Source organism: Dermacentor silvarum, chromosome 9 (assembly GCF_013339745.2).
Source record: "Dermacentor silvarum isolate Dsil-2018 chromosome 9, BIME_Dsil_1.4, whole genome shotgun sequence".
Taxonomy (NCBI): Eukaryota; Metazoa; Arthropoda; class Arachnida; order Ixodida; family Ixodidae; genus Dermacentor; species Dermacentor silvarum.
Genome location: NC_051162.1, coordinates 12,243,573 through 12,271,073, shown reverse-complemented (window position 1 = coordinate 12,271,073; position 27,501 = coordinate 12,243,573). Strand labels below are relative to the sequence as shown.

The 27,501-nt window shown below is 48.4% G+C and overlaps 1 protein-coding gene across 1 annotated transcript in view; it reads right to left on the bottom strand.

The window, feature by feature from the left end:
* The window catches only part of LOC119465139 (methylosome protein 50), a 99,533-nt gene that overhangs the window by 39,420 nt on the left and 32,612 nt on the right, over nucleotides 1-27,501 (bottom strand). Inside the window, exons 4-7 of the mRNA XM_037725938.2 lie at nucleotides 25,419-25,471; nucleotides 20,303-20,370; nucleotides 6,867-6,921; nucleotides 50-227 (exon numbers count right to left, since the gene is read on the bottom strand). Of these exons, the coding sequence (XP_037581866.1) occupies nucleotides 50-227; nucleotides 6,867-6,921; nucleotides 20,303-20,370; nucleotides 25,419-25,471 (354 nt within the window). The remainder of the gene's footprint in view (nucleotides 1-49; nucleotides 228-6,866; nucleotides 6,922-20,302; nucleotides 20,371-25,418; nucleotides 25,472-27,501) is intronic.

Below are 27,501 nucleotides of genomic sequence, written 5' to 3'. Positions count from 1 at the left end.
AACGAGAACATCGCTATGCAACTGTCAGCAGAGCTGAGTGGAGACTCACGTGTCTGGGCAGAAGAGAACTCGGTGAAGCGACCTCTCACTTGGCTCCACGTGGAGCACGTCCTGTGCGGGCTGTCGGATGTCACGCACTGCCAGGGCTCCAGACAGCATGCCGACAGCATAGCTGCTGGCACTCAGGGGCTGCCAGTCCAGTGTAGTTGGGCCGCAGGAATCTTCGGCTGCACAACAGTATACACAATTGTCAATGGGGCGGCCACGTTCTAGCTGTTTGACAAGGGGTCTGCTATGTACCACCACAGTGAACCACATCACTTTCGGTTTACAACTGCCAATGCACCAGCACCACTTTCGCCTGCACTGGCCAGCAAGACTCGAGCAACCATACCCGGTAACCTGGACCCAAGCGGAGCGGCAGAGCATGTATAGTGTCAGTGACTCGTGCAAGCCCTAACACCTGCAATGCCAGGCAGTACGTTCATAGAGCTAAATGAAGAGTTTCTAAAAGACTTAACAGACAATCCGCATCGCCTTCGACTCTTCACCAACGCAGCTGCTTGGCCCATCAACCTTGCCATCATCACACTATGCCCACTGCAGGACAAATGCATCTCCCAGCAATCTCGCATTGCTCCTGTCTTATGCCTGCAAATTTTATCTCATCAAATCTAGTCATCTGCCATATGCAAGTGCATTTTACTTTTCTTGGCACCCTCTCTATTAAACAGACACTAAAGATTAAAAAATCTGTTGGTCTGTATTAGTAAATGACTCTTCTTTTTACAGTATAGACCATTTATAATGTAACCGCTTATAGTGCAGGACCCAATATAATACGGTCTTTTCAGACTCCCGTTAATTTTCTCATGGCACTCTATGTATACACGTATCGTAGTGCAGTTGCGGGACACAAAATACCGGTGGTTACAGTGTGGCTGCCTGGAAGTTCGGCAGTCAACCTAAACGGCAAATGCTACCCTCAAGCCACAAATACCGTATTTACTCGAATCTAATGCGCCCTTTTTTTCCGGTAAAACAGGTCCAAAAATTCCGTGCACGTTAGAATCGAGTATGACCCTAAATCTGCGTTACAATATAGTCGTCGGCATTTCAAAATGGTCACCTCGCACGCGCATCGAGTCTAGCTACTCTCAAGCCTAGCTACCGTAGCGACCTCCATGTGCTGCAGTACACGTGCTTAGTCAATAGTCTACTGCCTGTCTTCACGTTCTCTGCGTCTGCTCTATCAGCATGAAGTACCGAGTTCATCATGATGCCGCGTTTAAAAAGAAAGTGATCATGTATGCGGAGACGGACGGAAATCGGGTCACATCACGGGCGTTTGGAGAATCCGAAACTTGAGTTCAGGACTGGCGCAAACAAAGAAGAGGATTTTTGCCAGCAAAGCAATGCAGAATGGTTTCAGTGTACTGAAGCAGGATGATTCACTTCGGCAATACAATCACTATGGCCCTATCTTGAAAGCAATCTGCAACAGGTAAAGTCCGCCGCGCGCCGTGTTTTTGACGCGTATAGGTCGCGTTGAAGCGAGAGGCATGATAGCACGAAGGTCAATTCGCTCGCCACGCTTCGTCACTCGAGCGCTTTGACAGTTCGTTTCTGCGGTCAATGAGCGAGATGTGCTCCTGTTTATTTGTGCGCACAGAACCTAGAGTACGATGACAGCGATGCAGAAATGCGCCTGGAGTGTCCATTAGTGTAGACCACTTATAACGTAAGTCGCTGGAGTCTCGAATATCCGCACTATAAGCGTAACCGCACTATAACCAAAGCAACAATTTTCAAGGCCCGCACATATGCAAAACGTGCACCAAGCCGCCACACGTGTGCGACAGTCGAGGAATGCGGCTTGAACATTTGCATTCAATTTACAGTCGAATCTCGTTAATTTGAAATTCTTAAAAGCTTAGGAGAGACCCCTCAACATCGCGCGCAAACAAAAAAGAAAGAAAAAAAAAAAACGCTGCGGAAATTTCACCCTCTCTCAAATGGCAAGGTCGCCGATTCTGCGTTGCGCCGGAACATGCGCGTACGTGTCGACGTCTCAGCCACGCTACCGTAGCCATGCGTAGAAAATGGCAGTGAACCCTTCTTTCTCCTTTATGCTTCCTCTACTTTATAGTCACGTGTTGACCTTGCGCGCTGTGGCTACGGTGCAGAGGGAAGCAGCGGCGCTGTCCCAGGCCGGCCAACGAAACAGGCCACTCCAGAAAATGCCCACTTCCCGATAACGGCAGAAAACGAAACTTCGGGGAGCTGGCGCCAGGCCGGCTGGAGAAGCGGCGGTATAATTCAGAAGTATAAGATCGCAAGAACTTCTGCAGATACCTTTTCTTACGCTTTGATAGTGCCATGGCATCATGCACACAAGGATTCTAACTTCACACACTGCACCGTACACAGACAGCCTAGCCAACACTAATCATACACACAAGCAGCAACAACAAGATGCACCATGGAGGAAGGCATGCATAGGCATCATGGAGGAAGGAAACCCCAGGAGAGGCCCCGGCAAGCACGGACGTATTGGAGAAGGTGTGGCGGAAGTCACGTGCTGTTTTTTGCAAAGGAGCACTGGGACGCGTACCCCAAATGTCAACGTTTCCACAGCAACCATGCTCTTGACGCTTTCGCTGCTGCTCTCGGTCCCTGAAAAGTGAGATAAGATTTTTCCACCGCTGTCTTTCTCGCAGCACCTTTTGTTGGCGAGAAAAGCTGACTTTGGAGAGCGGTGTGTAAGCTTGAAAGTTGTGTTTTGGGTCTGTGAGTGCGAGTGTTAGCCAGCAACAGATGCACTCAGGCAATCACGGTACGGGTCTTCGTCGTCTACCCCAACGTGCCACGGAAAAACACAGCAGCGCGTCTACTTCAATAAAACTGCTACAGAAGTTTCGTAGGCTTTGTTTTGACGCACGTCGGTAGCACACCCTTCCGGCGGCTCGTAACAATGCAAGTTCAAAGTTCGCGCTCATCTGCTCCGGTGAGCTGCAGAACCCCTGATTGGAGGCCCAAAGGAAGGCGGCATATCAACATGGCTGCACTTCCGGCTTCAAAAACGTGACGTCAGGGCCTCTCCTGTTTTGTTTCTTTCCTCCATGATAGGCATGCATGAAATGCAAGAGCTACATTGGCTCTGGCTTTGGTTGGCTTACTAGGCACCGTAGTCGGCTGCTTAGTCGATGATACCGACGGTGCTAGTGCGGCCGTTGTTGGTGATGCTGACGATTATAATGTGGCTGTAGATTCCGCGGTGCCAGTTTCGCAAAAACCATTATTGCGCGAACAGAGGCCACTTTTCGGGTAATATAAGTGAGTGATCGTACAATCATAATCGGGCGAATCGGGAGGGTTGGTAGGTATGGTGCAGTAACGTCATGCTTTGTGACAGCGGCCATGCCGATCATTTGCTGCATGCCTTCATGCAGGCCAAGTTGCAGAGGTACCTAACTTTATTAAGTATACTAATTAAAAGGCTAAACTTACTAATTAGCTTACCAAATTCTATAAGTAATGACAAACTAAGGTAAGTGAACTAGGTTTTTACTTAAATAATTATGTAACTAATAACTAAGCTAACTAATCAGCTAACTAAATCTAACTGACTAATCAATAAATAAGCTATTGCTAAACTAACTAGCCTAAAACTAACTAGCCTAACTTACTAAGTAATCTACATACATTAACTACCATAAAAACCGGACTATAGGTCGAACCGGAATATAGGTCGACCCCCTAACTAACCAATTCTAAAAATGAAAAAAATCTTTTTCGATGGCAAAAGTACCGAAAGACACCCTTACCTTTAAACAAATGCGACTCAGCCTGTTGCACAATGGTGACAGAATTTATTTATATGCTGCTCCGTGCCATGATGATAAGGTGCTGACAAACATGCGGGTCGATGGTCGCACGATACGAAGCCCATGGCAACCTGGCGGGTTGCCGTGGGCTTCCGTGTACTCAATCGCCTTTTCCTTGAATACGGTGAATTGCCCGTCGGGTTCCGCTCATTTTCAAACAAAATGTGAAAAAGCAGAATGAATGCGATGGCGAAGGCGGCTCTTTACTTCATCTGCCCATTGTTGCAAGACTTCTGTAGTTTTTCCGCCAATGTCAGGTATATAAGACGAGGGTCGACTTTTCGCAATGGGTTTTTGAAAAAAAGTTCAACCTATATTCCGGTTTTTACGGTAAGTAAAGTCACTAATTATTTAAACTAATTCCATAACTAAACACTGAGCCAACTAAAACAGCTAATTAACTAAACTTGATAACAACTAACGCAACAAAATACAAAAACAAAACTGACTAATCAACTTATTAATCATAATACAGTACATATAGACCACTTATAACGTAACCGCTTATAGTGCAGGACCGGATATAGTGCAGTCTTTTCAGACTCCCGTTAACCTTCCCATAGCACTCCATGTATACACATATCGCTTATAGTGCAGTTGCGGGAAACGAAATACCGGTTACAGTGCGGCTGCCTGGGAGATGGAAGTCAGCGGAGACGGCGAACGCTCCCCTCAAACGGGCGCCCCAAGGAGTGCTCGAGGAAGAAAGAGAGACGAAGTGGAGGAGAAGGGCACGTTGTGCGAACGAACAGCCAGTGAGGCTGAAACCAGAATCTTGAGTGCGAGGAGTCGTGAAATATTACGGCGCGCGCGCATAGCGAGCGAGGGCGACGAAACTGCCAACGCCGGCCAACGCTCGCTTCAAGATAACGACAGTAAACGAAACTTCGGGGAGCGGGCGGCGCCGGCACGGCACCACGGCGAAGGGCGCACAGGGCGCGCGCGAAGACCGTGGAATGTGAGGGAGGAGGGCGGCAGGGAAGCGGATTTCCCCTCCGCAACTCCGCCGCTTCAGTGGCTCCCCTCGCCCTCCCTCGTAACTCCCTCACTTTCGACTGTCGCCGTGCGCGCCCGCCGCCGCTCCAGCCGGCCTGGCGCCAGCTCCGCGAAGTTTCGCTTTCTGCCGTTATAGGGAAGCGGGCGTTTGCCGGCATGGGCAGTTTCGTTGGCCGGCCTGGGACAACGCCGCTGCTTCCCTCTGCGCCGTAGCCGCAGTGTGCAAGGTCAACACGTGACTAGAAAGTAGAGGAAGCATAAAGGAGAAAGAAGGGTTCAGTGCCGTTTTCTACGCATGGCTATGGTGCGTGGCTGAGACTTCGGCACGTACACGCATTTTCCGGTGCAACGCAGAATCGGCGACCTTGCCATTTGAGAGAGGGTGAAATTTCCGCCGCGTTTTTTTCTTTCTTTCTTTTTTGTTTTGTTCGCGCGCGACATTGAGGGGTCTCTCCTAAGCTTTTAGTCTATGGTGGTGCCGGAGCAATGCCGGTCGGAGGTGCCGCCGCGTGAATTATTTCGAATTAACGAGATTCGGCTGCAAATTGAATACAAACGTTCTAGCCACATTCCTCGACTATCGCATACGCATGGCGGCTCGGTGCACATGTTTTGCATATGTGCGAGCCTTGAAAATTGATGCTTTGGTTATAGTGCGGATATTCGCGACTCCGGCGACTTACGTTATAAGCGGTCTACACTGTAACTAAGTAATTAACTAACTAAACTAACTAAATAAATAAGGTAACTAACAAAACTAACCGAAATATCTAGCCAACTAGCAAACAAAACTAACTGAACTATTTAGCCAACTAGCAAACTAAAGCTATAATTATTTACCTAACAAAACTAATCAAACTAACAAAACTAAACAACTAATTAACTACGTTATCTAACAAAGTGTTATTCACTAAGTTAATGACCTATCTAACTGTAATACCTAAGCAGATATAATGAACTTACTAACTAAACTAATGACTAATTTACTGGACTAGCTAATCGAATGTAACTAACTTATCTAACTAACTAGACAAAGTGCACATAGAGATTGCCAACCGAAACAGTTTGTGCCAGGAAGGCTACTAGGGGGAGGGAGGCAACGTCAATCATGCAATGGTGCCGTGCATACTTTAAGCACAATTGCATCGCACATTAAACTATTTTGCCAAAAGTTCCCATTGCATGTTCACTCTGTAAACATGCTGAAATAAATGTGGGAGAGGCACCTTTCCTCGTGAAAGATTTGCATGATCACGGAGCCCGGCCATCTGGGGCGGCAGATTGTTCCCCTTCCACTTACGCTTGTACCTCTGGTGCCACCCTCTGTCCCTAGATAAAACTTTCGGGGAAGTTTTGTGACTAGAAGGAAAGTATAAAAGGAACCGTGGTGACACAACAGCTGCAGGGGCAGAGTGGACACGAAAGCATGGCTCGCTTTTTTTCGTACCGCCGATGTGAAGGTACTGTCGATACGGCATGAAACAGTACGTTTCATCGTGAACTCTGAAATTCAACAAAATAAATTTTTTTCTTATTGAAATTTGCCTTTTTAGATTACTCAATAACTCGGAAAATTTTGCGGCCCCTTCTGTGTAAGAAAAATCCATCAGCGACAGTACTTATCTGTATAAAAGGTCAAATTTCAATATAACAAAGGAAATCACCAATTTTTACCGATTTTATTATATCAAGGTTTAACTGTATAAACTTTAGAAGAATTTTAATCGAAGCCATTTTCTGAGGTCTTTTTAAGGCCCCTTTATTTCAGTTAGCGCTTACTTTCTATAATGCTAAGCCTTTTAGCATAATTTCCTATTACAAATCGAACTGCAATATTCTGAACCTCTTTAAGCATGTCAGATAACTCACTTGTATAGGGATTGCAGCAAACACATGCTTACTTGAGTATTGTATGTAAACGAGTAAATTACAGCTGTTCGTGATAACGAGGTAACTGTTAAATAGAAGTGAACTGAGTCTCACCTAGAATAGTGGCCGGCTTACTGAGCCTCATGTCCCAGGACTTCACCTTCCCATCCTGAAAACAAGTGACAGAGATCAGATTCCTACTGGCCTGGTGTCAGGTGTAATAAATACAAATGGCATCAACACTGAACCGCCTCCAAGCCATGGACAAGCTGGGTTCTTCCATACATTTGTGGTAAAAACAGCCAAGGACAAGCTTAGCTTGTCCAGGATACCCCTTCTCCATCTATAGCAATTTTAATTTTTGTTTTAATGACAATTCATTTTCTTGCGATTTTCTTGTATATATTGCTGTCAAGCTTCACTTTTACAATATACGGCTCAAGTTTCCTATAACACTGAAAAAAACATTCCCTGCATTGCTGTTCATAAAGAATTCCACGGTGATAGATTGGCCATATGTGGGCAGAATTGGGATGCTAGCAGTGTGACATGGAAGGGGTTTACAGTGCAGTCCACTTACAACGATACCACACATAACGATACATCGGTTATAACGATGAGCCGACTTAGGATTACACACGTATGCATTAGAGCTATAAGAAAAAAGAAACATACCTACATAACAATATTTTATTCATTGCGCATTAGGTATAACAATCAAAATTTTGCCTTTTGGACGGCATTTTTCATGCACAATAATCATGCCATTTGTGTTGCTAAGTTCCTTTTAATCGAACGAGGCCGAGACGGGGGGAAAAGTTTGCCTATGCGAGTTCGTATCTGCCGCCATTAATGCACAGCACGTCTTGCCCGCGTGCCAATTGCCAAAGCCACGGAGAGCATCGCAAGTTGGTGCAGCCGCTTCGCGTCTGTGTCGCCCACGATTGTGCTCCATACTCTCAGAGGAGAGAGAGAGAAAGAAAAGCGAAAATTGATACAGCACCCGCCCTTTCTACACTCTCTCTCTCAGCGTGCGTGGAAGCAGCCCCAAAGCAGCCCAGTTAGTAGAAGATGGCACCGACAAAGTGCAAAGCTGTGTCGCACAAAGCTGCAAATTTTGCAAGACTAAAAGAAGCACGAGCTCACGCGTTCAATGATATCGACAATTCTGAAAACTGGGAGCACCGTGATCGTGAAGGCTGGAACCAATAGCCATGCCGGTCAGCAGAAAAGGCGAGCTTTGTGTGCCAGGGCGAAACCCCCATGGGTGAAATAACACGGTGGAAGCCACTGACATTACCGAACTCTGGGAGCACGGTGCTACTGACGATAAATAGGTGGCGCTTCGATGGACATGTTTCTGAATTGCCTCACTCTGGAAAGAGAGTGATATCCGACGGGGCAATTGTTGTTGCAACAGACGGCAGTGTTGTGCGACGGAGGCAATGCCAGCAGCGGCAGTGACGACGATATTGACAAGGGCTTGTTTTTGACACCGACCCTGATCGAGTCGCTCATTTATTTCATGCACAACAGCTAGACACAATGCCCACCACAGTTGCGAACCTGAAACTGCCGTGCAAGCAAGTGCACATTGCTGACTACTTTAACGTGTCTAACGTTTACCTTGCTGATTAGAGATATAAATAAACATTTTATTTTTTACTGCCTACTTTCTTCAACATCTATTTTTAGCGCAAGTGGCACATTTCGTTTCAGAGCTACAAAGGTATGCCCGGCAGTGTTTTTCTTTCTTTTTTTACGGCAGTTCAGATAGAGCGATGATCGGTCATAACAATAAGATTTTTTGTTCTTCTTCATATCGTTATAAGTAGACTACACTGCATCAGGCTAATGTTATGGCTCCCAGGGGAGCAGGACTATTGTGAGTGGTGATGTCTGGATCATGAATCACCACAACCTGATGAGATTCCATTAAGCTCTGTATTGTAGATATCACAAACTATGTACTGCTTTCCGTGGCAACAACAATTCAGTGAGTACCAATTTAACATAAACATCAAGTATGTGCATCAGTACAGCATGTTTTCTTGTTTTTTTTACTTTTTCCGTACCGCGCCTATTGGGCATGGTTAGCCCTCTTTCGAATGCTTGAAACGCTGCTTTCGAGACCTTCGGCACCGCTCACGGACATACTGCGCTATCAGATGTGAAGGAGAACTATATTTTAGTTTTCTAAGAAGTTCGCTTTTTCCTGCGAGGCAGTGATTTCGAAATGCACTCCGAAGTTTCGCGATCGTCAAAAAGAACAAAAAAATCGCCGCCCAATATCGATGGCCATTTTCGATATCGATGACCGCTTACAAGACCTTCCACGCCGCTCACGGACATACTGCACTATCAGACGTGAAGGAGGAAAAGTATATTTTAATTTTCTAAGAAGTTCGCTTTTTTCCCCACCATGGGGTGATTTTTAAATGCGCTCTGAATTTTCGCAATCATCAAAGCAGAACGCAAAAATGTCTGGCTCCAGAAACGGCGCGCGTGCTTCGGGAGATCGCAGATATCACGATTACGCTGCCGCTGCAGCTGATTTTATCGATACATCGAACAGCAGCGAGTCAGAGGACGCTGACTTTTCGTCGGACTTTGAGTCTGAAAGAGACGACGATGCAAACCAGCCCGGAACATCGGCGGACGCAGCCCGGTAAGCCCAGCTGTAGTGCTTGCAGTTAAATTTTCGTAGCAGAATAAATGTTCAATGAAAAATTGAGATTTCTTCAGAGATAGTGGCTAATAGACGGCAACACATTTTGTATATCTCATAATTTTTGTAAAATTTTTTTCTTAGTAGAAAAAAGGGTGTGGGATGCCGTGTCGATGGCAGTACGCATCCCAACATGAAACATAACGACTGTTTATTAGCATAGTAGCAGCGGCGGGGCGAGCATACCGCTGCTGCGCTCAAACGGTTAGCGAAGGAAGAATCTTTCGAGCTTGGCAGCTTGGGTTTATATCCACCATCGGTGACGTAAGCCTCCGGTGTTGCTGCGGTAGTGCTGTCCCTTATCGGAGGCGTGGTGCAGCATGCAGCCGTGTCACGCCGGGCTAGCAAGTGGCAAGGCGGAGGCTGTTTGTGCACAGTGTGTCGCCACATCACCCCCCCGCGGAGTGTAGAGCCCTCAGGGTCTGTAGAAATCTGGGAGGCGTACCAGACGTCCAGAGCGTGTCGTGACCGGAGCGGGCTGCGACGTCAGCGGCTGCGGATAGATGCCTGTGGATGGAGTGGCGCTGCCCGGTTCGTTCGCAGCGATGTATGCGGGCTTGAGCCGATCAATCGAGATGCCGACGTCGTTCCCGTTCAGGTGCAGAGTGAAGTTTTTGTCGTCACGATGGACGACCCGGTAGGGTCCGCTGTAGGGTGACTGGAAAGGCCTGCAGACGGTGTCGTCGTGGAGGAAAGCGTGCCTGCACGATGCTAGCTCCTTGAACACGAAAGGTGTAGGCTTGCAGTGGTGGGCTGCAGGTGACGGGCATAAGGCGGTGATGGTGCGTCGGAGCCGGGCGACGAAGTCGATATCATCTGACGTCGTAGTGCTGGAAGGCAGTGCAGCGAGAAATTCACCTGGGAGACAGAGTGGTTCCCCGTAGACGAGCTCCGCTGGTGTAGCGTGGATGTCCGGCTTGAAGGTGGCGCGAAGACCGAGGATGACGGCTGGGATGGCCTCGAGCCAGGTTGAGTCTGAGTGGCACATAATGGCTGCTTTGAACTCTCGGTAGAAACGCTCGATCATTCCGTTGGCACAGGAGTGGTAGCTGGTGGTCCTCAAGCATTCAAAACCGATCATCAGCCCGAGGAGCCTGAAAAGGTGCGACTCGAACTGTCGTCCTTGGTCGGGGGGCGCCGAAACGAGCAATCCAGCCGGTGAAGAAGGCTGAGGCGACGTCTTCCACGGTGATTCCCTCGAGGGACCATGCCTCGGGCCATCGAGTGTACCGGTCGCTGGCGGTGAGGCAGTAGCGATAGGGTCCAGCCGGGGGAAAGGCTCCTATGATGTCGAGGTGGACGTGCTCAAACCGACCAGAGGGCTGAGGGAATGTTCAGAGTGGTGACGTGACATGTCTGGTGACTTTAGCACGTTGGCATTGAATGCAGGAGCGCACCCAGGTGCGACAATCCCGCTGCATGGAGGGCCAGACATAGCGGTCAGCCACGAGGCGTGAAGTGGCGCGTATGCCGGGATGGCAGAGGTTGTGGAGCTGGTTGAAAAGACCACTGCGATGGGACAGGGGCACATAGGGTCTGGTTCGTCCTGTCGACATGTCGCAACAGATTATGGTTGTCGACTCTGGAATGGGAACTTGTTGCAGCTGTAGTGAGGACTTGCCCTTGAGAAGTTCCTGCAGTTCGGCGTCCGTAGTCTGAGCCTCGGCGAGGACGTCCGCTGTCATCTGCCCAGAGTTGATGGCTGCTACACGTGAAAGCGCGTCGGCAACCACGCTGTCTTTTCCACTGACGTGTTGGATGTCGGTGGTGAACTGTGCAATGAACGAGAGTTGGTTCTGCTGTACAGGCGGGAGTTTGTCGCGACGTTGAGAGAAGGCGTAGGTAAGAGGCTTGTGGTCGGTATAGATGGTGCAGTTCTGTGCTGCGAGAATATGGCAAAAGTGTTGCACTGCTTCGTATATCGCCAGAAGTTCTCTGTAGTAGGCGGGCAAACTTGTCGGGGCAGTGGTCGTGATTTCGTCAGTGGAACTGGTGGTTGAAGGGGTCATTTTCCGAGCTGCGAGTTTCTTGGAGAAGAACCGCAAGGGATGCCAGGTGTTGTCCACGTGTTGCATGAGGGCGGCGCCGATGGCGAAGCTAGATGCGTCCGTGAAGAGTCCCAAGGGAGCGTCTGGCACGGGATGGGTGAGAAGCGTGGCAGTGCAGAGGGCAGCTTTGCATTCTTCGAAAGTTTTCGCTAACGTCGGTGTCCACATGACGGGTTGGTTTCCTTGTAGGCCAGCCAAAGCACCGTGGAGGGGAGCCAGGTGACTTGGCTGCGTGTGGCAAGAAACGCCTGTAAAAGTTCAGCATGCCAAGGAAACGGCGAAGGTCTTTAGCGGTGGTGGGTTGAGGGTAATTTTGCAGGTCCGAGATGCGTTGGGGCAAGGGCCGAGTTCCCTGAGATGAAACTTTGTGGCCGAGGAAGCGAACGACCGAAGCGCCTAGCGTGCTTTTTTTGGATATTGACGAGTAGACCGTGGTCATCGAGGCGTTGGAACAGCAGACGAAGGTGTCTGTGGTGCTCTTTGGCGTCGCGAGAAAATACCAGTATGTCGTCCAGGTAAACAAAGCAGAAGTCGAGGCTGCGGACGACTTCGTCGATGAAGCGCTGAAAGGTTTGTCCAGCATTCCTCAGGCCGAAGCTCATTAAGGGAAACTCGAACAAGCCAAAGGGAGTGATGATTGCCGTGTTCGGGACGTCATCCGGATTGACGGGTATCTGTGTAGGTTTTCACTAAGTCTAGCACGGAGAACACGTGGCAGCCATGAATGCGATGGGCGAAGTCCTGTATGTGGTGGACGGGGTACCTGTCCGGGATGGTGCGCATGTTGAGGGCACGGTAGTCCCCACAGGGCCGCCAGCCTTCGGTCTTCTTCGGCACAAGGTGGAGTGGTGAGGCCCATGGATTGTCAGAGCGGCAGGCGATTCCTTCGCGGAGCATGGCCTCGAACTCTGCTTTGGCTATGTGCATGCGGTCCGGGGCAAGGCAACGGGTGCGGCAGAAAACCGGAGGGGGGGGGGGGGGGGGCTGAAGTGGTCCGGATGTAGTGCACGGTGGTGTGCTGCACTTTGCGTGGCAGTCCGTTGAGGCGTGTCAATCCAGGAAATTCGGCGAGGATGGCGTGGTATGGCCAGTTGATTGTCAACACTGAGTACCTTGATGCTTGGCTGTTGGGCGGTCGTTCGCTGGCCTGGTGTGGAGTGTCCCGTTGTCGCATCGATGAGGAGGTCATTGCGGCAGTCCGGAAGGAGGTTGTAGTGGGCCAGAAAGTCGGAGACGATGATTGGCTCGGCGATGTCGGCGATGACTAAGTTCCAATGAAGGTCATGGCGTGAGTTTCTGAGCTGGATGTGCAGGCGGAGCGAGCCGTACGTCTTGATTGTGGAGCGGTTTGCCGCACTGAGCTCGAAAGATGTAGGCAGACGAGGACCTTGAAGATGGGATCGCGGGTAGCAGCAAATGTCGGAACCGCTGTCGACAAGTAACCGCTGCTTCGTGATTTGGTCGGTGACGAAGATGCAACGGCCTCCGGGTTGGCAGCTTGCGGCCGTCTCTACGAGCTGCCGTTGGCGTCTTCCGCGTGTCCCATGGAACAGGGTGGTCGACATTGCCGGGCTCTGTCCCCGAAGCGTCGGTGGTAGTAACACGGGCCGTTGTTATCAGGTTGCCGCGACGAAGTGGTGTTAAGGTCGCGGCTTTGCAAGTGGCGGCGCTGTTGCATCGGAAGACGTTCACACAGGCGTTGTTGAATGGAGGTGAGCTGTCGATCGATGTCGTCGATACAGCACGCAAGCTCTGTGGTGTTCAGCGGTGCGGCGACAGCCTGAATGGTGGGCGACAACAGTGGCAAGGCCTCGATGATGCGATCAGCAATCTTCGCAAGTTCATTGAGAGGTAGCCTAACCTGAGCTTGCAGAATTGCCTGGACGTGCGGCGGGAGTCGTTGGAGCCAAAGTGCTCGCAGGAAAGAATCCTGGACTTGCAGTCGCCCGCGAGCGCACGCATGTGGCGCAGGAGCTGCGAAGGTTTGCGCTCAGCAAGCTCTGCGGACTGAAGTTGTCATATTTTCTGTTCTTCCGAGAGCAACAGGCGGCGGATAAGTGCAGTCTTCAGGTGTTCACAGAGGTTGGCCGTTGGTGGGTTGGCAAGGATATCCCAGACCTCGTTGGCATAACGTGCGTCCAGGTGGGCAACGACGTAATCATAGCGGGTCTGGTCTTGCGTGATGCGCACCAGGGAGAACTTGGCCTCGACCTGGGCGAACCAGACCTTGGGCGAGTCCACCCAAAATGGCGGAAGCTTGATGGCGATACGCCAGGTGTCGTATGAGGCAGCGTGTGGGATGCCTTCTGTAGGAGCTGTGAGGTCCTCAGCGGAGCCGGCAGGCACGGTCTCGGTTGTGGAGGCGTTGCGAGAATGCTGCTGTTGCTGGGTCTACAGTTCCTGTTGAAGTTGTTGCACTTGCTGGCGAAGAGCGGTGAGGACTTCTGGTTCGGCCATGGCGGTGCGGTTTGTTCGGTTTCCGGGTCACCAGATGTGGGATGCCGTGTCGATGGAAGGACGCATCCCAACATGAAACATAACGACTGTTTATTAGCGTAGTAGCAGCGGCGGGGCGAGCACACCGCTGCTGCGCTCAAACGGTTAGCGAAGGAAGAATCTTTCGAGCTTGGCAGCTTGGGTTTATATCCACCGTCGGTGACGTAAGCCTCCGGTGACGCTGTGGTGGCGCTGTCTCTTATCGGAGGCGTGGCGCAGCATGCACCCGTGTCACGCCGGGCTGGCAAGTGGCGAGGCGGAGGCTGCGCCGGTTTGTGCACAGTGTGTCGCCACAAGGGTGTCATTACAAACTTTGTTCAATTTTATCGCACAATCTTGATTTTAACAATTTATATCTTTTTTATGACATACATTTGGTTAATAAAACTATTATGCACGAAAAGTACGTTCATTTCGCTTTCTGTTTATGTATTACATTAAATTTTGAGTGCAGTAGTTCCTTCAGAAAAAACATCTACTGTTTCCCATGGTAGGGAAAGAGTTATTTTCTTTTTTTTTCTTGCAGTACACTCTCAAGAACTGTACACCCTTTAGAGTGGAATTTTGCCACCCAACAATGATCATGAATAATGTGTGAGCATTTCCAGTCCTCGAAAGCGTGTGACCGGTATTTTTCTGTATGTCAGGAACACTATTGAGAGAACACTTGGGAACAGCACGAAAGAACTGGACAAGAATAGACAACACAGGGTGCAGACTGACAACTGTTTTACTACACATGTTGCTCTTGGCGAAAAATATGGAGCACGATGAAAGGGAAAAGAAAAAAAACACCGCATATCCACGGGGTGAATGATGATGAGTGGGCGAAGCTCCGGAGGGAATCATCGGTAAACCGTGAATCTTCCGTGTAATTCGCCCAGTCTCGCCGCACTAAATCAAACGATTGACTTCCACCAATGACACGCGCCATATGTGACGTCATTCCTATTTTATAACAGCGCCCTTCATTATAATTGCACCATCTCCCGCTTAAGGGGACGCTAGCACAAACGCGTTAGAAACGTGCAGTACTCTAAGGGGAAGAGGCCACAGCGTCTTACGCAGCCGTTTACACATGCCGGAACGTGCACCGCGTTTGCCGACGCCATCAGCGTTTATGAATACGGGGGTAAGGCGGAGAGGCCACAGCGTCTTACACCAGCTTCTTACACAGGCCGTAACGCGCTAGCACAAACGCATTAGAAACGCGCAGTCTTTCGTTTATGTTGGGTATTTATTGCCATCATGGTGCGTCTGTCCATGTGCGCTTCAGTGGCGTAGTGGTTAGCGCCATGCGTTCAGAAGCGAGGGGTCCCTGGTTCGATTCCGCTACGGACACAACTTTCGGAATTTTTTTTCTCATAAAAGTAGACGTGGCTACCTACTACTACTACTACTACTACTACTACAGAGGAGGGACAGACCCACACCCTAAGGAGCTTCGCCCCTAAAAAAGAAAAGAGACAGAGAAGTGCCTCTCATCGTCTCTTCTTTTTTTTGTCCCCTTTCTTCGTGCTTCGTATTTTGTGCCAAGAACAACATGAACAGTAGTAACCCTAAACACCAACTTGCCCAAAGACAGAGAATTCTGGGAACTTCCGTCTAACAATAACCAGCCCAAATGTGAGAAAATACATTGAAATCCTTATGTACTAACATACCAGCACTGTGGTTTGGGAACAGAATTGAGAAAACTCGGCCTCTCATTTTGCTCTCCAAGAGTTTGCGCACTGTTCACCTTATGTTTTGCTGAGCTCGGTGACAATTCATGCTCTTCCAAAGGTGTGTCATCAAATATTTGGGATTAGTTGATTGATTAGTTAAGATCAGTTGAGAATTCAGCGCCTGCACTGTTCATACTTTCTTTAGTCCTCGTTGCACTGGTGCTACCACAATACACTGAGCGTGTCAGCGTACGGGATGCATAGCGTCTCACTTATTTGCAGAATACTGCGTACCTTCCATCATAGAGAAACTCACAGATCTCTTGCTGTTTGCAAACAGCGTGATTTCACTGCGAGTGCCCCATCCATCTGCCGCAGCTACGAAATTAGTGCTGGTTGGCAGAAAACGTCTCTCTGCAGAGGAGCGCTACTCATATCTAAATTGCTGCAATCACAATTCCTGCATATTGATATTTTCTGAAGTGACAGCATCTACGAATTGTGCTTTGAAAGTAAGCAACAAGGTATAGTGTTGTTGCCAAGTGCATGGTGCCTTTAAGTCAGCCATATGGTGATTTTGTAAGAACGACTCTTCTGTAGATGAAACAGCCACAAAAATTTCTTTACTTTTTGAAAGAATATTTTACTACAGAAGATGGATATTTTCCTGGTGTTGAAACAAATCTTCACTTCAGTGACTGGTCTTCGGAAAACAATTTGTATTGCATTGACGTGAATGTACTTGACTTTTTCGCCGTGCACCTTATCGCGCCACCACAAATATGGTGCATTTCCGAAAAAAAAAAAAAGCCGATGTCCTTCATTGCACAGTCTACCACAAACGACCACATTGTTCACTTCTGCAAGTAAAAAAGCCAGTGTTTTTCATCACGCAATTTACCACACACCGATGTTCTCCGGCACGCAATACTGCTAATTTGACTGACAAGATAACTGGAGAAGTTCGGGGAAAAAAATAAGTTAACGCATCCACGTGGCACACACCTTCACTAAGCACTACATCAATGCACCCCGTCAAGAGCCAGCAAGAGTGGTGTTTTGCCAACTAAAGCCACTGCACCTGCACCGGCAATATCAAGGTGTGATGTCGCCGGCACTTACGGAGAGATCTTATTGGAGAGCTTTAGCTTGCCTGTAAATTTCTTACAGTTGACCGAACGCTGGTACACCGCAAGAGACATTCACAGCATTACTGGAGATGCAGTCTTGCGATATTGATGTCAACTAGAACACGCCAAACCATAACAGCAATGAACATGTTCTAACTACCTGGTGGTGCAAAGGGGTCAGTCGCAACAATTATTAGCATATACAGTGGAACCTCGTCGATATGATTCCGCATATAGTACATTTTTCGGGATGATACATTTCTTTTTCTTTTCCCGATAATACGATTTGGTTGAATAATACGTTGGACAATTCGATTTTTGGATGATACGCTTTATCTTCCGGTTCCCGCGAAGGTCGTATCGACGAGAATCCACTGTACATAATAGCTACCCCCTCTACTGCGAGAACATTGATGCAACACGAACGTTTCTTGGGTGTTGTGTTTGAAGAGTCAAAGGATGTTGTTACCAACGCCGTGTTGGAAAGTGCAGTGCGTGTGGTGACTGGTAACCACAGTAACGACATCCATCAAAAAGCATGGCTGCGGGTTGTTGCAGGAAAGCCACAATGACAGGATGACTTCCACCTTATTAATGCAAGCTGCATTTTGATTGAAAACAGCATAAGTCCTTACCAGGTCCGTGAAATCTAGTAGGGTATGCATATTTTTTGTCTGTTTGTAATCGTAATTTTTAAATTAAACAACTTCCATTTTCCAAAGTAAACTTTCCTGCTTCTTTTTGCATTCACCTCATAGTCATACAAAGAACCCATTGTGGTGAAACACTTGGCAGTTAGGATAACGTTGCAGGGCCCCTTTAACTAACACTTTCATAATGTTTAATTCTAGGGGTGTGTGAATATAGCAATTTTTGAGACCGAATCAAACACGAATCGAATAGTGCCAGAAGCAAATTGAATATCAAATAATGAACAGCTGTTCTCACCATAACTATAAAACAATTTTTACACCCCAGACCTAATACAGTATAGACCACTTATAACGTAACCGCTTAAAGTGCAGGACCGGATCTAGTGCGGTCTTTTCAGACTCCATTTAATTTTCCCATAGCACTCCATGTATACACGTATCGCTTATAGTGCAGTTGCGGGAAACGAAATACCGGTTACAGTGCGGCTGCCTGGGAGAACGGAAGTCAGCGGAGACGGCGAACGGTCCCCTCAAACAGGCGCCCCAAGGAGTGCTCGAGGAAGAAAGAGAGACGAAGTGGAGGAGAAGGGCACGTGGTACGAACGAACAGCCAGTGAGGCTGAAACCAGAATCTTGAGTGCGAGTCGTGAAATATCACGGCGCGCATAGCGAGCGAGGGCGACGAAACTGCCAACGCCGGCCAACGCTCGCTTCAAGATAACGGCAGTAAACGAAACTTCGGGGAGAGGACGGCGCCGGCACGGCACCACGGCAAAGGGCGTGCAGGGCGCGCGCGAAGACTGTGGAATGTGAGGGAGGAGGGCGGCAGGGAAGCGGATTTCCCCTCGGCAACTCCGCCGCTTCGGTGGCTCCCCTCGCCCTCCCTCGTAGCTCCCTCACTTTCGACTGTCACCGTGCGCGCCCGCCGCCTTGCAGGCGCCGCCGCTTCAGCTGGCCTGGCGCCAGCTCCGCGAAGTTTCGTTTTATGCCGTTATAGGGAAGCGGGCGTTTGCTGGCGTGGGCTGTTTCGTTGGCCGGCCTGGGACATCACCGCTGCTTCCCTCTGCGCCGTAGCCGCAGCGTGCAAGGTCAACACGTGACTAGAAAGTAGAGAAAGCATAAAGGAGGAAGAAGGGTTCACTGCCATTTTCTACGCCTGGCTACGGTAGCGTGGCTGAGACGTCGGCACGTACACGCATGTTCCGGCGCGACGCAGAATCGGCGACCTTTCCATTTGAGAGAGAGTGAAATTTCTGCCGTGGTTTTTTTTTTCTTTCTTTTTTCTTTTTTTTGTTTCGTTCGCGCACCACATTGAGAGGTCTCTTGTAAGTTTTTACTCTATGGTGGTGCCGGTGCAATGCCGGTCGGAGGCGATGCCGCGGGATTTGGTTCAAATTAACGAGATTCGACTGTAAATTGAATGCAAACGTTCTAGCCACATTCCTCAACTGTCGCATACGCGTGGCGGCTTGGTGCACATGTTTTGCATATGTGCAGGCCTTGAAAATTGCTGCTTTGGTTATAGTGCAGTACCGCTTATAGTGCGGATATTCGCACTCCGGCGACTTACTTTATAAGCGGTCTACAGTGTAATATTGTTACGAATAATGTTAGCGCACGATAGCGTGACAAAGCGCGCTCTAGGAGGGGCAGGCGAGCATGTAACTTCTCCTATAGCCCGGCAGTGGCCGCGTAGGACACAGCTTAGCATTTATGCAGCATGCTTGCCTTATCTTGTAGGCAATCTGTGGTGGGTGCAAAGGTGGGGCAGCTGAGATGGCTGGTGGCTTCACGTGCGCTGCAATCCCGCATGCCTAGTGTTGCAGGTCGCACAATCTCAAGTTTTCGTGATACTTGGAAAAGAGAGGCAGCACAAAGCGTTTGCACCTCGATGATAGTGCTCTTCACCACAGCAGCATTGTGCCAACGAGTGCCCGCAGTTATCGAGTAAGATCTGTTCGTGTTTGCCTATGCGTGTGGCACCATGCTTGTCAATTAGTGAGCGAAAGTTTACTGCAGTTTATATGGCCGATAAAATTACGAAATTTACTTCGTGTAGTTGTTTAATACTTTGATATAGCTATCAACGCTTTGCCTGTTTCTTGCAATGTTTGCAATGTTTCTTTATTCGCGATCATCCGGTGTTCTTTTATCAGGTGAGAAAATATTAAAAAGAAATGTGAAGCAGAAGTTGAGAAAATAGCAGTTTTCTAGTATGCTGTTGACAAAAATAGGGCTTAAAAAGTGCCATAGCAACGTGGATCGCACGGCTTTCTATTGACGAAACGCTGTCGTCGGGTATTATTGTAAACCTGCCATCTTGATATGATAAAAAGGAGAGATTAGAGTATCAGATAGCCGCTATGTCATATTCACTGTGCAAGGACAAAAGCAGAAGCAAGCAAGAAGTGGGCAAACTAGTGTCGCAATTCGTTAGTGCTGCTATGTGCAAACAGGAAGCGCTCCGATACGCTGAAGAAGGTACGGTTAACTGGGGCGTCCTTTCCGTGCAGTTTTGTCCCAGCAACTACCGCTGGTTCGTGTTTCTTTCGTTAATGCGTCCAAATGCAAAATTGTTAAATGTACCATTATAATGATGGAATGGTCATATTAGAAAATTTTTTTTAAGTAACAAGAAAAAGAAAGCTTATTTGTCTCCGTAAACAGCCCCCCCCCCCCCTTCTTTTTTCCTGTTTGCAAAATGTCCGCCCCTCAAAGATTTCAGGGGAGAACCTGGCAAGTAAACAAGCCAACAGCAAAGCATTGCAATGAGCCAACAGTGTGTGGCTCAGTGCAGCCCACTTAGCAGAACGAGAGACAAAACTTGCCTTGCTGCAGCTCAGGAAGACATTGGGGTCTGTGGAAAAGACCACCTTCCAGACGGCATCAGAGTGTGCTGCAAGGAAAACGGCTTGCAGTCAAGCAACAGAACTACTCTCGTGACGGGTCAAAGGGCTCTTGTCCCACCCAAACCTGTCACCCCTTATGGGGACCATGACATGGTCATCTATTTTCAGTTAAATTGTAAGAAAGATGGGTCACCCCGGACTTCAATTACAGAATGTAGAACTGTCAAAACAGTGTCATTTCATGGCAACAATGTAAAAGATGTGCATATAGTATACATATTTTTTGCACGCTGTGTACAGGCTTAGCACCACCACACTTACACGCTTATAGCGTGTAAGCGAAGCACGAAGATCCGTGGCTAATTTACACGAATGCAAAACATGCCAAAACAGATGACCACTTAGATTCTCTTCAAGGTTGCTCTGCCTATAGACAATTCCCAATAAATGTTAGTATACTGTATATGCTTGCATTGTTGGCTTTTTAGCGACACAACCGCATTGTCGTGCTTAGCACTGTGTTCGCTTACGCCGAGATTTGGCAGTGCTGCTTTGTTTGTTCCAGAATACGATGGTTTTGCTGGTTACAGATGCAGTCCAATCCACTTATAACGAAACTGGTTTTAACAATATGTCGGCTATAACAATCAGAACCTGCTGCACCGTCAATTTGTGTATGTTTTCTATGGTGAACTACCCCGCTTACTACAATGCTTCCATGCCGCATTATCGGTTATAATGATGAAGTCTGGCTACTGGGTGTCCGTGCCGAAAGGGAATGGAATGCGAACTCCTTTTAAAGAAAAAAAAAATGAGCCGTTGTACGCAACCGCGCGCTCTTTTCAATCCTTCTCCGCATCGACAGAATCGCCATGCCTCTGTCCCATTGCCCTTCCACCCCTCCGAACACGAATGTGCTGCGCCCATAGCTCAACACCCGCCACATTCCGAAACACAAGTGCACCGTGCCAATTGTGCTCATAGCGGTGGGCTGGCAGAGCGCCGCACATGTGCGACGCAATAGGGCCAAAATGGCGTTAGCGTCCACAGAAACGAAGCGACCATGGACGAATGTGGTGGGTGGTGCACTGGCCTGCTCGCCATTGTATTTTTTTTACAACAGCTCTGCCATTCCCCTATTTTTTTGTTTTGTTTTACATGCAACCCGGTTATAACAATTATAGGTTAGAACAACAGAATTTTTGTGGCACTTCAATATTGTTATAAGTGGGTTCCACTGTAAATATTTCATTCAGTGTGCACAAGCATCGACAGCACAGCTAAAGGTATGAAGGGCAAAATCCAAGTAGCAGTAATTCCGTTAAAGGACCCAGAACATCCCAATCCTGTTGTTTACTTGGCTGTAATCCATTTACTGTGATGCTGTACGATAAAAAGTTGTAGTTCACATTCTAATGTGAAGGTAATTTGCGGTGAATGAAATCAAAACACCGTCACGTCAACAGTTTCATTATGTCTCAGTGCGAAATTTCCTTAAATGTGCACAAATTTCCCCCATTCTTTAAACACAACATAACATCCCCAGATCTAGGGAAACATTGGTATGTACGAATTCTTGGCCAATCACTCCAAATGGACTGGCACAAGGGGACAAAAGGGCTAAGAAGCCTCAAACAGCTAGCACCCCATCCACAAGACACCTCGACATTGAATGTGGCAGCTTGATGGAGAGCCATTGCAATGAACTTGCAGCGAGGATTCTCAAGATATTAGAGTGTCATCTAGAGTGCAGTGATTACAACAAGATATACTGTGTTGTGGCATCATTTGGTACTGTGGTTGGCAGTGAGATTTCCACTTTGTGTGTCTGTGGTGGAAATACAGTGTGTCGCTACATTGATCCAGTGCTAATTGCATTAATGTTGGCATTCATCTTGATATGGCTGTTGCAGGAGTATTTTTGAACGTTGAATTTAATTCGTATTGTCTTCTTTTGTGGAGGGTGGCTCTACCAGGTGGCGAACAAATGGAGAGACATGAATTCTTCCTTCTCTTTCGTATGCTGCACTTTTGTATTTTACCATTACCTTCGTTAAAATCAAATCAGATTGGTGCTAGTATATATAGATGAGCAGCACAGCCACAGTGTCAGCAAATCACAGCCCTCCAGGTGCATGCACTTTATTCTTTTCTGTTGCAGCATCAACATGAGCAAAATATTACAAGACGTAAAGTTTGCACAGTATTGCGCAGTATTGTTTGGAGTAAACATTCATGAACACATGCAAAGCAATCTCCTGCCAAGAAGAAGAAAACCTAATTGTGGAGGTAGCGTCCCCCTGTTGGATATGTGTTAGAGAACACCATGTGGCCAAAATTAATCCATAACAGCCCACCACCACATTTCTCATAACCACTTTGCTCTTTTGAAGTGTTAAACCTCACAAACCAAGAAAACATGAGGCTCACCATGCCTTTTTGGAGATCCGCGCCAAATTGCAGAAAAATCCATGTACAGTGTAGACCGCTTATAACGTAGGTCGCCGGAGTCACGAATATCCCCACTATAAGTGGTACCGCACTATAACCAAAGCAACAATTTTCAAGGCCCGCACATATGCAAAACATGTGCGCCCGCCACGCGTATGCGACCGTAAGGGAATGCGGCTAGAATGTTTGCATTTAATTTACAGTCGAATCTCGTTAATTCGAATCAAATCACGCGGCGGCGCCTCCGACCGGCAATGCTCCGGCACCGCCATAGAGTAAAAGCTTAGGGGAGACCCCTCAATGTTGCGTGCGAACAAAACAAAAAAAAAAAAAAGAAAAAAAAAACGCAGCGAAAATTTCACCCTCTCTCAAATGGCAAAGTCGCCGATTCTGCGTTGCGCCGGAACATGCGTGTACATGCTGACGTCTATGCCACGCTACCATAGCCATGCGTAGAAAATGGCAGTGAACACTTCTTTCTCCTTTATGCTTCCTCTACTTTCTAGTCACGTGTTGACCTTGCATGCTGCGGCTACGGCACAAAGGGAAGCAGCGGCGCTGTCCCAGGCCGGCCAATGAAACTGCCCACTCCAGCAAACGCCCACTTGCCGATAACGGCAGAAAACGAAACTTCGGGGAGCTGGCGCCGGGCTGGCTGGAACGGCGGCGGGCGCGCACGGTGACAGTCGAAAGTGAGGGAGCTACGAGGGAGGGCGAGGGGAGCCACCGAAGCGATGGAGTTGCCGAGACGAAATCCGTTTCCCTGCCGCCCTCCTCCCTCACATTCCACGGTCTCTGCGTGCACCCTTTGCCGTGCCGGGCCGGCGTCACCCGCTCCCTGAAGTTTTGTTTACTGCCGTTATCGTGAAGCGAGCGTTGGCCGGCGCTGGCAGTTTCGTGGCCCTCGCTCGCTAGGCGCGCCGTGATATTTCCCGAATCGCACTCAAGATTCTGGTTTCAGCCTCACTGGCTGTTCGTTCGCACCACGTGCCCTTCTCCTCTACTTCGTCTCTCTTTCTTCCTCGAGCACTCCTTGGGGCGCCCGTTTGAGGGGAGCGTTCGCCGTCTCCGCTGACTTCCATCTCCCAGGCAGCCGCACTGTAACCGGTATTTCGTTTCCCGCAACTGCACTATAAGCGATATGTGTATACATGGAGTGCTATGGGAAGGTTAACGGGAGTCTGAAAAGACCGCACTATATCTGGTCCTGCACTATAAGCGGTTACGTTATAAGTGGTCTATACTGTACTACCCACGAATCCAACTGTGGCCCACTAATTGCAGTGATGCAGTTAGTATTGCTAGTATAAACACTATGATTGTATGCAAACAGAAAGAGAGAGAGAAAAAAACATTTATTTAGACCATCGAGATCGTTGATCTTGAGGACGAGTGGGTGGTGTCCTCATTGCAGGACTCCACTGGCCATGGCTGCTCGACGTACTTGCTGGACAAGAGCTTCTCGTCCCGCCAGGGTATCGCCGGTCAGCTGTACCTCCCACCGCTCAAATGACGTGTTAGGCATCTTTAAATGTTCAGGTTTGCCCCCGCACTCCAACGAGATGTGAAACAGTGTAGGGCGTGTGTCGCCGCACCAGGGGCAGATGCCGCGATATGTTTGTGGGTATATTTTGCTGTATCTGTGTAGTTGTGGGAATGTGTTTGTTTGGATAAGTCTGAGGGCTATTGCCTCTTCAGTGCTGAGCTTTTTGTGAGGGGGAGGATAAATCCTGCGGTTGAATCGCTGGATCTCGAGTCGGTCACAGTAATTTGATGGCAGGGGCACGAAGGTAAAGGGTGGGGATTGATGAGACGATTGGTTTTGCCCCACTCGGTTAATTAGCGTTCGAGCTAAGGCGTTCGCCCTTTCGTTCCCCTCCAGTCCCGCATGGCCCGGCGTCCACGTGATTTGATGGGATTCTTGCAGCCTCGGGCCTAGAATCTAAGCCGCCAGCACCGGTGTTCGTCCGTTGGTAAAGTTACGGCAGGCCTGTTGCGAGTCGGTAATGACGTGAACTTCCCTGCCCACCCTGTCATGTTGCTTTGTTACTAGGGCCGCGGCTATGGTCTCAGCCGCAGCGGGGTCTCTGCCCTGACGGAGGCCGCGAGGGTCAAGGAGTTGTTTCTCCCGTTCACGGCGGCTACCGCGAAGAGGCCCCCTGCAGGGTACCCCGCCACGTCCACGTACGTTAGGTACGGGTCACCCTTGAATTGTCGGCGCTGTCTGTCGACCCGCGCCTTGCGTCGTCCTTCGTGGAGTTCATGACTGATGTGCTTTGGTATGGGGTTCGCCTTGATCTTGCTTCTGATCTTGGGCGGGAGTGATCGTTGCCCATCGAGGGCACGAAGATCCTTTGCCGTTACGGTCCGGTGGAGGATGGCTCTGCCCGCCGCCGTGTTCTGTAGTCTGGCTTTTTGCGAAGCCATAACCGCGTCCGACAGCTCAGCGAAGGTGTTGTGGATCCCGAGAGCCGCTAACTTCTCATTTGAGGTGGTAACAGGGAGATTCAGGGCCGTTTTGTACGCGCCTCTGATGATGGCATCGACTTGTTCTTGGTCGCGTTTGTTTAGCGAGTTGTAGTGATACGGCATGCTAAACGATACTCTGAAAGTGCTTTGAAAAAGAAATACCTGTCGTGCTCACCTGCCACGTACGTCTTGGAGCACTCCATAGAGGTCATGTCCCACAGCTTGATCCTGCACAACACAAAAAGAGCCCTCACTGCACTTGGCCGTGTAACCATGCTTTACTGTGCAACAGCATGGAAAACACAGTAAAAGGATAAAAAAAATTCCAGCAGAAACCACCTCACGATGGCTGTCAAAGTTGATGCGATACCCATTCAAGCAATGTAACGACACACCGTATTGCCACCGCCACAATGCACCATCCATGAGTTCCCCTTCTATCAAAGTAACCTCCGGTGTTCCGCAGGGCAGCGTTCTTGGCCCTTTACTCTTCTTAATGTATATTAATGACTTGCCTAACTGTGTGTCTTCCCACATCAGACTTTTCGCCGATGACTGCGTAATATATCGATTAATTTCATGTGACAATGACAAACATGTTCTTCAAACCGATCTTAACGCTATTAACACATGGTGTTCAACATGGTTGATGACTCTTAATACAGCTAAAACGAAGTTATTATCATTTACTAGGCGCAGTCACCGTATTCCAACATCGTACGTAATAAATAACAACATAATTGAACTTACAACTTCATATAAGTATCTTGGGGTTCACTTACAGTCTGATCTAACGTGGCATCATCACATCCGCCTGACGTTGGCATCAGCTAACCGCTCATTAGGCCTCCTCAAACGTAACCTTCAGCATGCTCCAGCTAAACTACGCAGACTAGCATACATCACATTAATACGCCCAAAAATCGAATATGCATCAGCCATCTGGGATCCTTGTCAAACCTATATCACCCATGAAATCGAATCACTGCAAAACCGCGCGGTCCGTTTCATTTTTTCTGATTATTCACCCTATACTAGCATTTCAGCACTAAAAGCTCGCGCTCAGCTTGACGACTTATCTTATCGCCGCAGAATTGCCCGCCTTTCGCTACTGCACAAACTTTGTCATCATCCGCACCTTCACCATATCTTCGAACCAGCGACAGCCTTCTTTCCACGCACAGACCATATCTTCAAGATAAAACGCATAAGTTGTCGCTCAGCTCACTATGCTAACTCCTTTGTTCCCCGAACAATAGTTGCATGGAATAACCTGCCATCACACATTGCTACTCAAACCGATTTCGCAACCTTTCAGGAACTTTTACGCAACGGTTACGCGTAAATATCCATCATGTACTATTTTAGCATTTCTTCATACGTTGTTCAGTGTATATATTGTTTTGATCATTTGTTTTACCGTTCTGCGTGTACATTGTATAAGTGTATTCATGTCTTATTAATTTGTTAAGATGACAACTGACGCAGTTTCCAGCAAGACCTCGTATTGCTTCTTGTACACTGTATCTATTTATGCCCTTAATTTGTTTTAAGTTGTTACTCGACTAATCTATTTCGTATACTGTTTTATTTGTGTATGTTGCTAGTTGTCGTACTTATGTATAATTCTTTTTTTTTTCTTTTTTTTCGGTAACGCGCAAAGCTCGCATTTTTTCATGTATCCGTACCCCCTATGTAATACCCCTTCGGGGGCCTTTAGGGGTATTATGAAATAAATAAATAAATAAAATGAGTTGTATACTGCGGCTGGGCTCCTCTCCCGTACTTCCCTCTAGCCACGTTGCGCCATCTACCAACGCGCCTGCTAAGTTTACGCGTGGCCTCCGAGATGGGTGTTGTGCCAGTGCGTGCTGACACAGAGAATTATTCCCTCACTTCCTGCACGCATTCATAGTGCAGTGCTTAAGCGCCACACTGCTGCACTTGCGACGCGGGTTTGATCCTGCCCAGCACCGCATAAGTTTTAAAGGATTACTTTTTTTCCATTGAAAGGAGAGCAAAAGTGGCTTAAGTAGGCTAAGAATGCTATTCGCATCTAAAGGAAAAGAAACATGCAACACGAGTATATCAGCAGCACGAGAACTAGGTAAGAGCAGGAGCCAACGTTTCAACAAGTAGACTTGTCATCCACTTGGCACGACTTGGAGATTTGTCGTCCACAAGTCCACTTGTCGAAACATTGGCTCTTGCTCTCACCTTGTTCTAGTGTTGCTGATCGTCTTGAATTTCCATCTCCC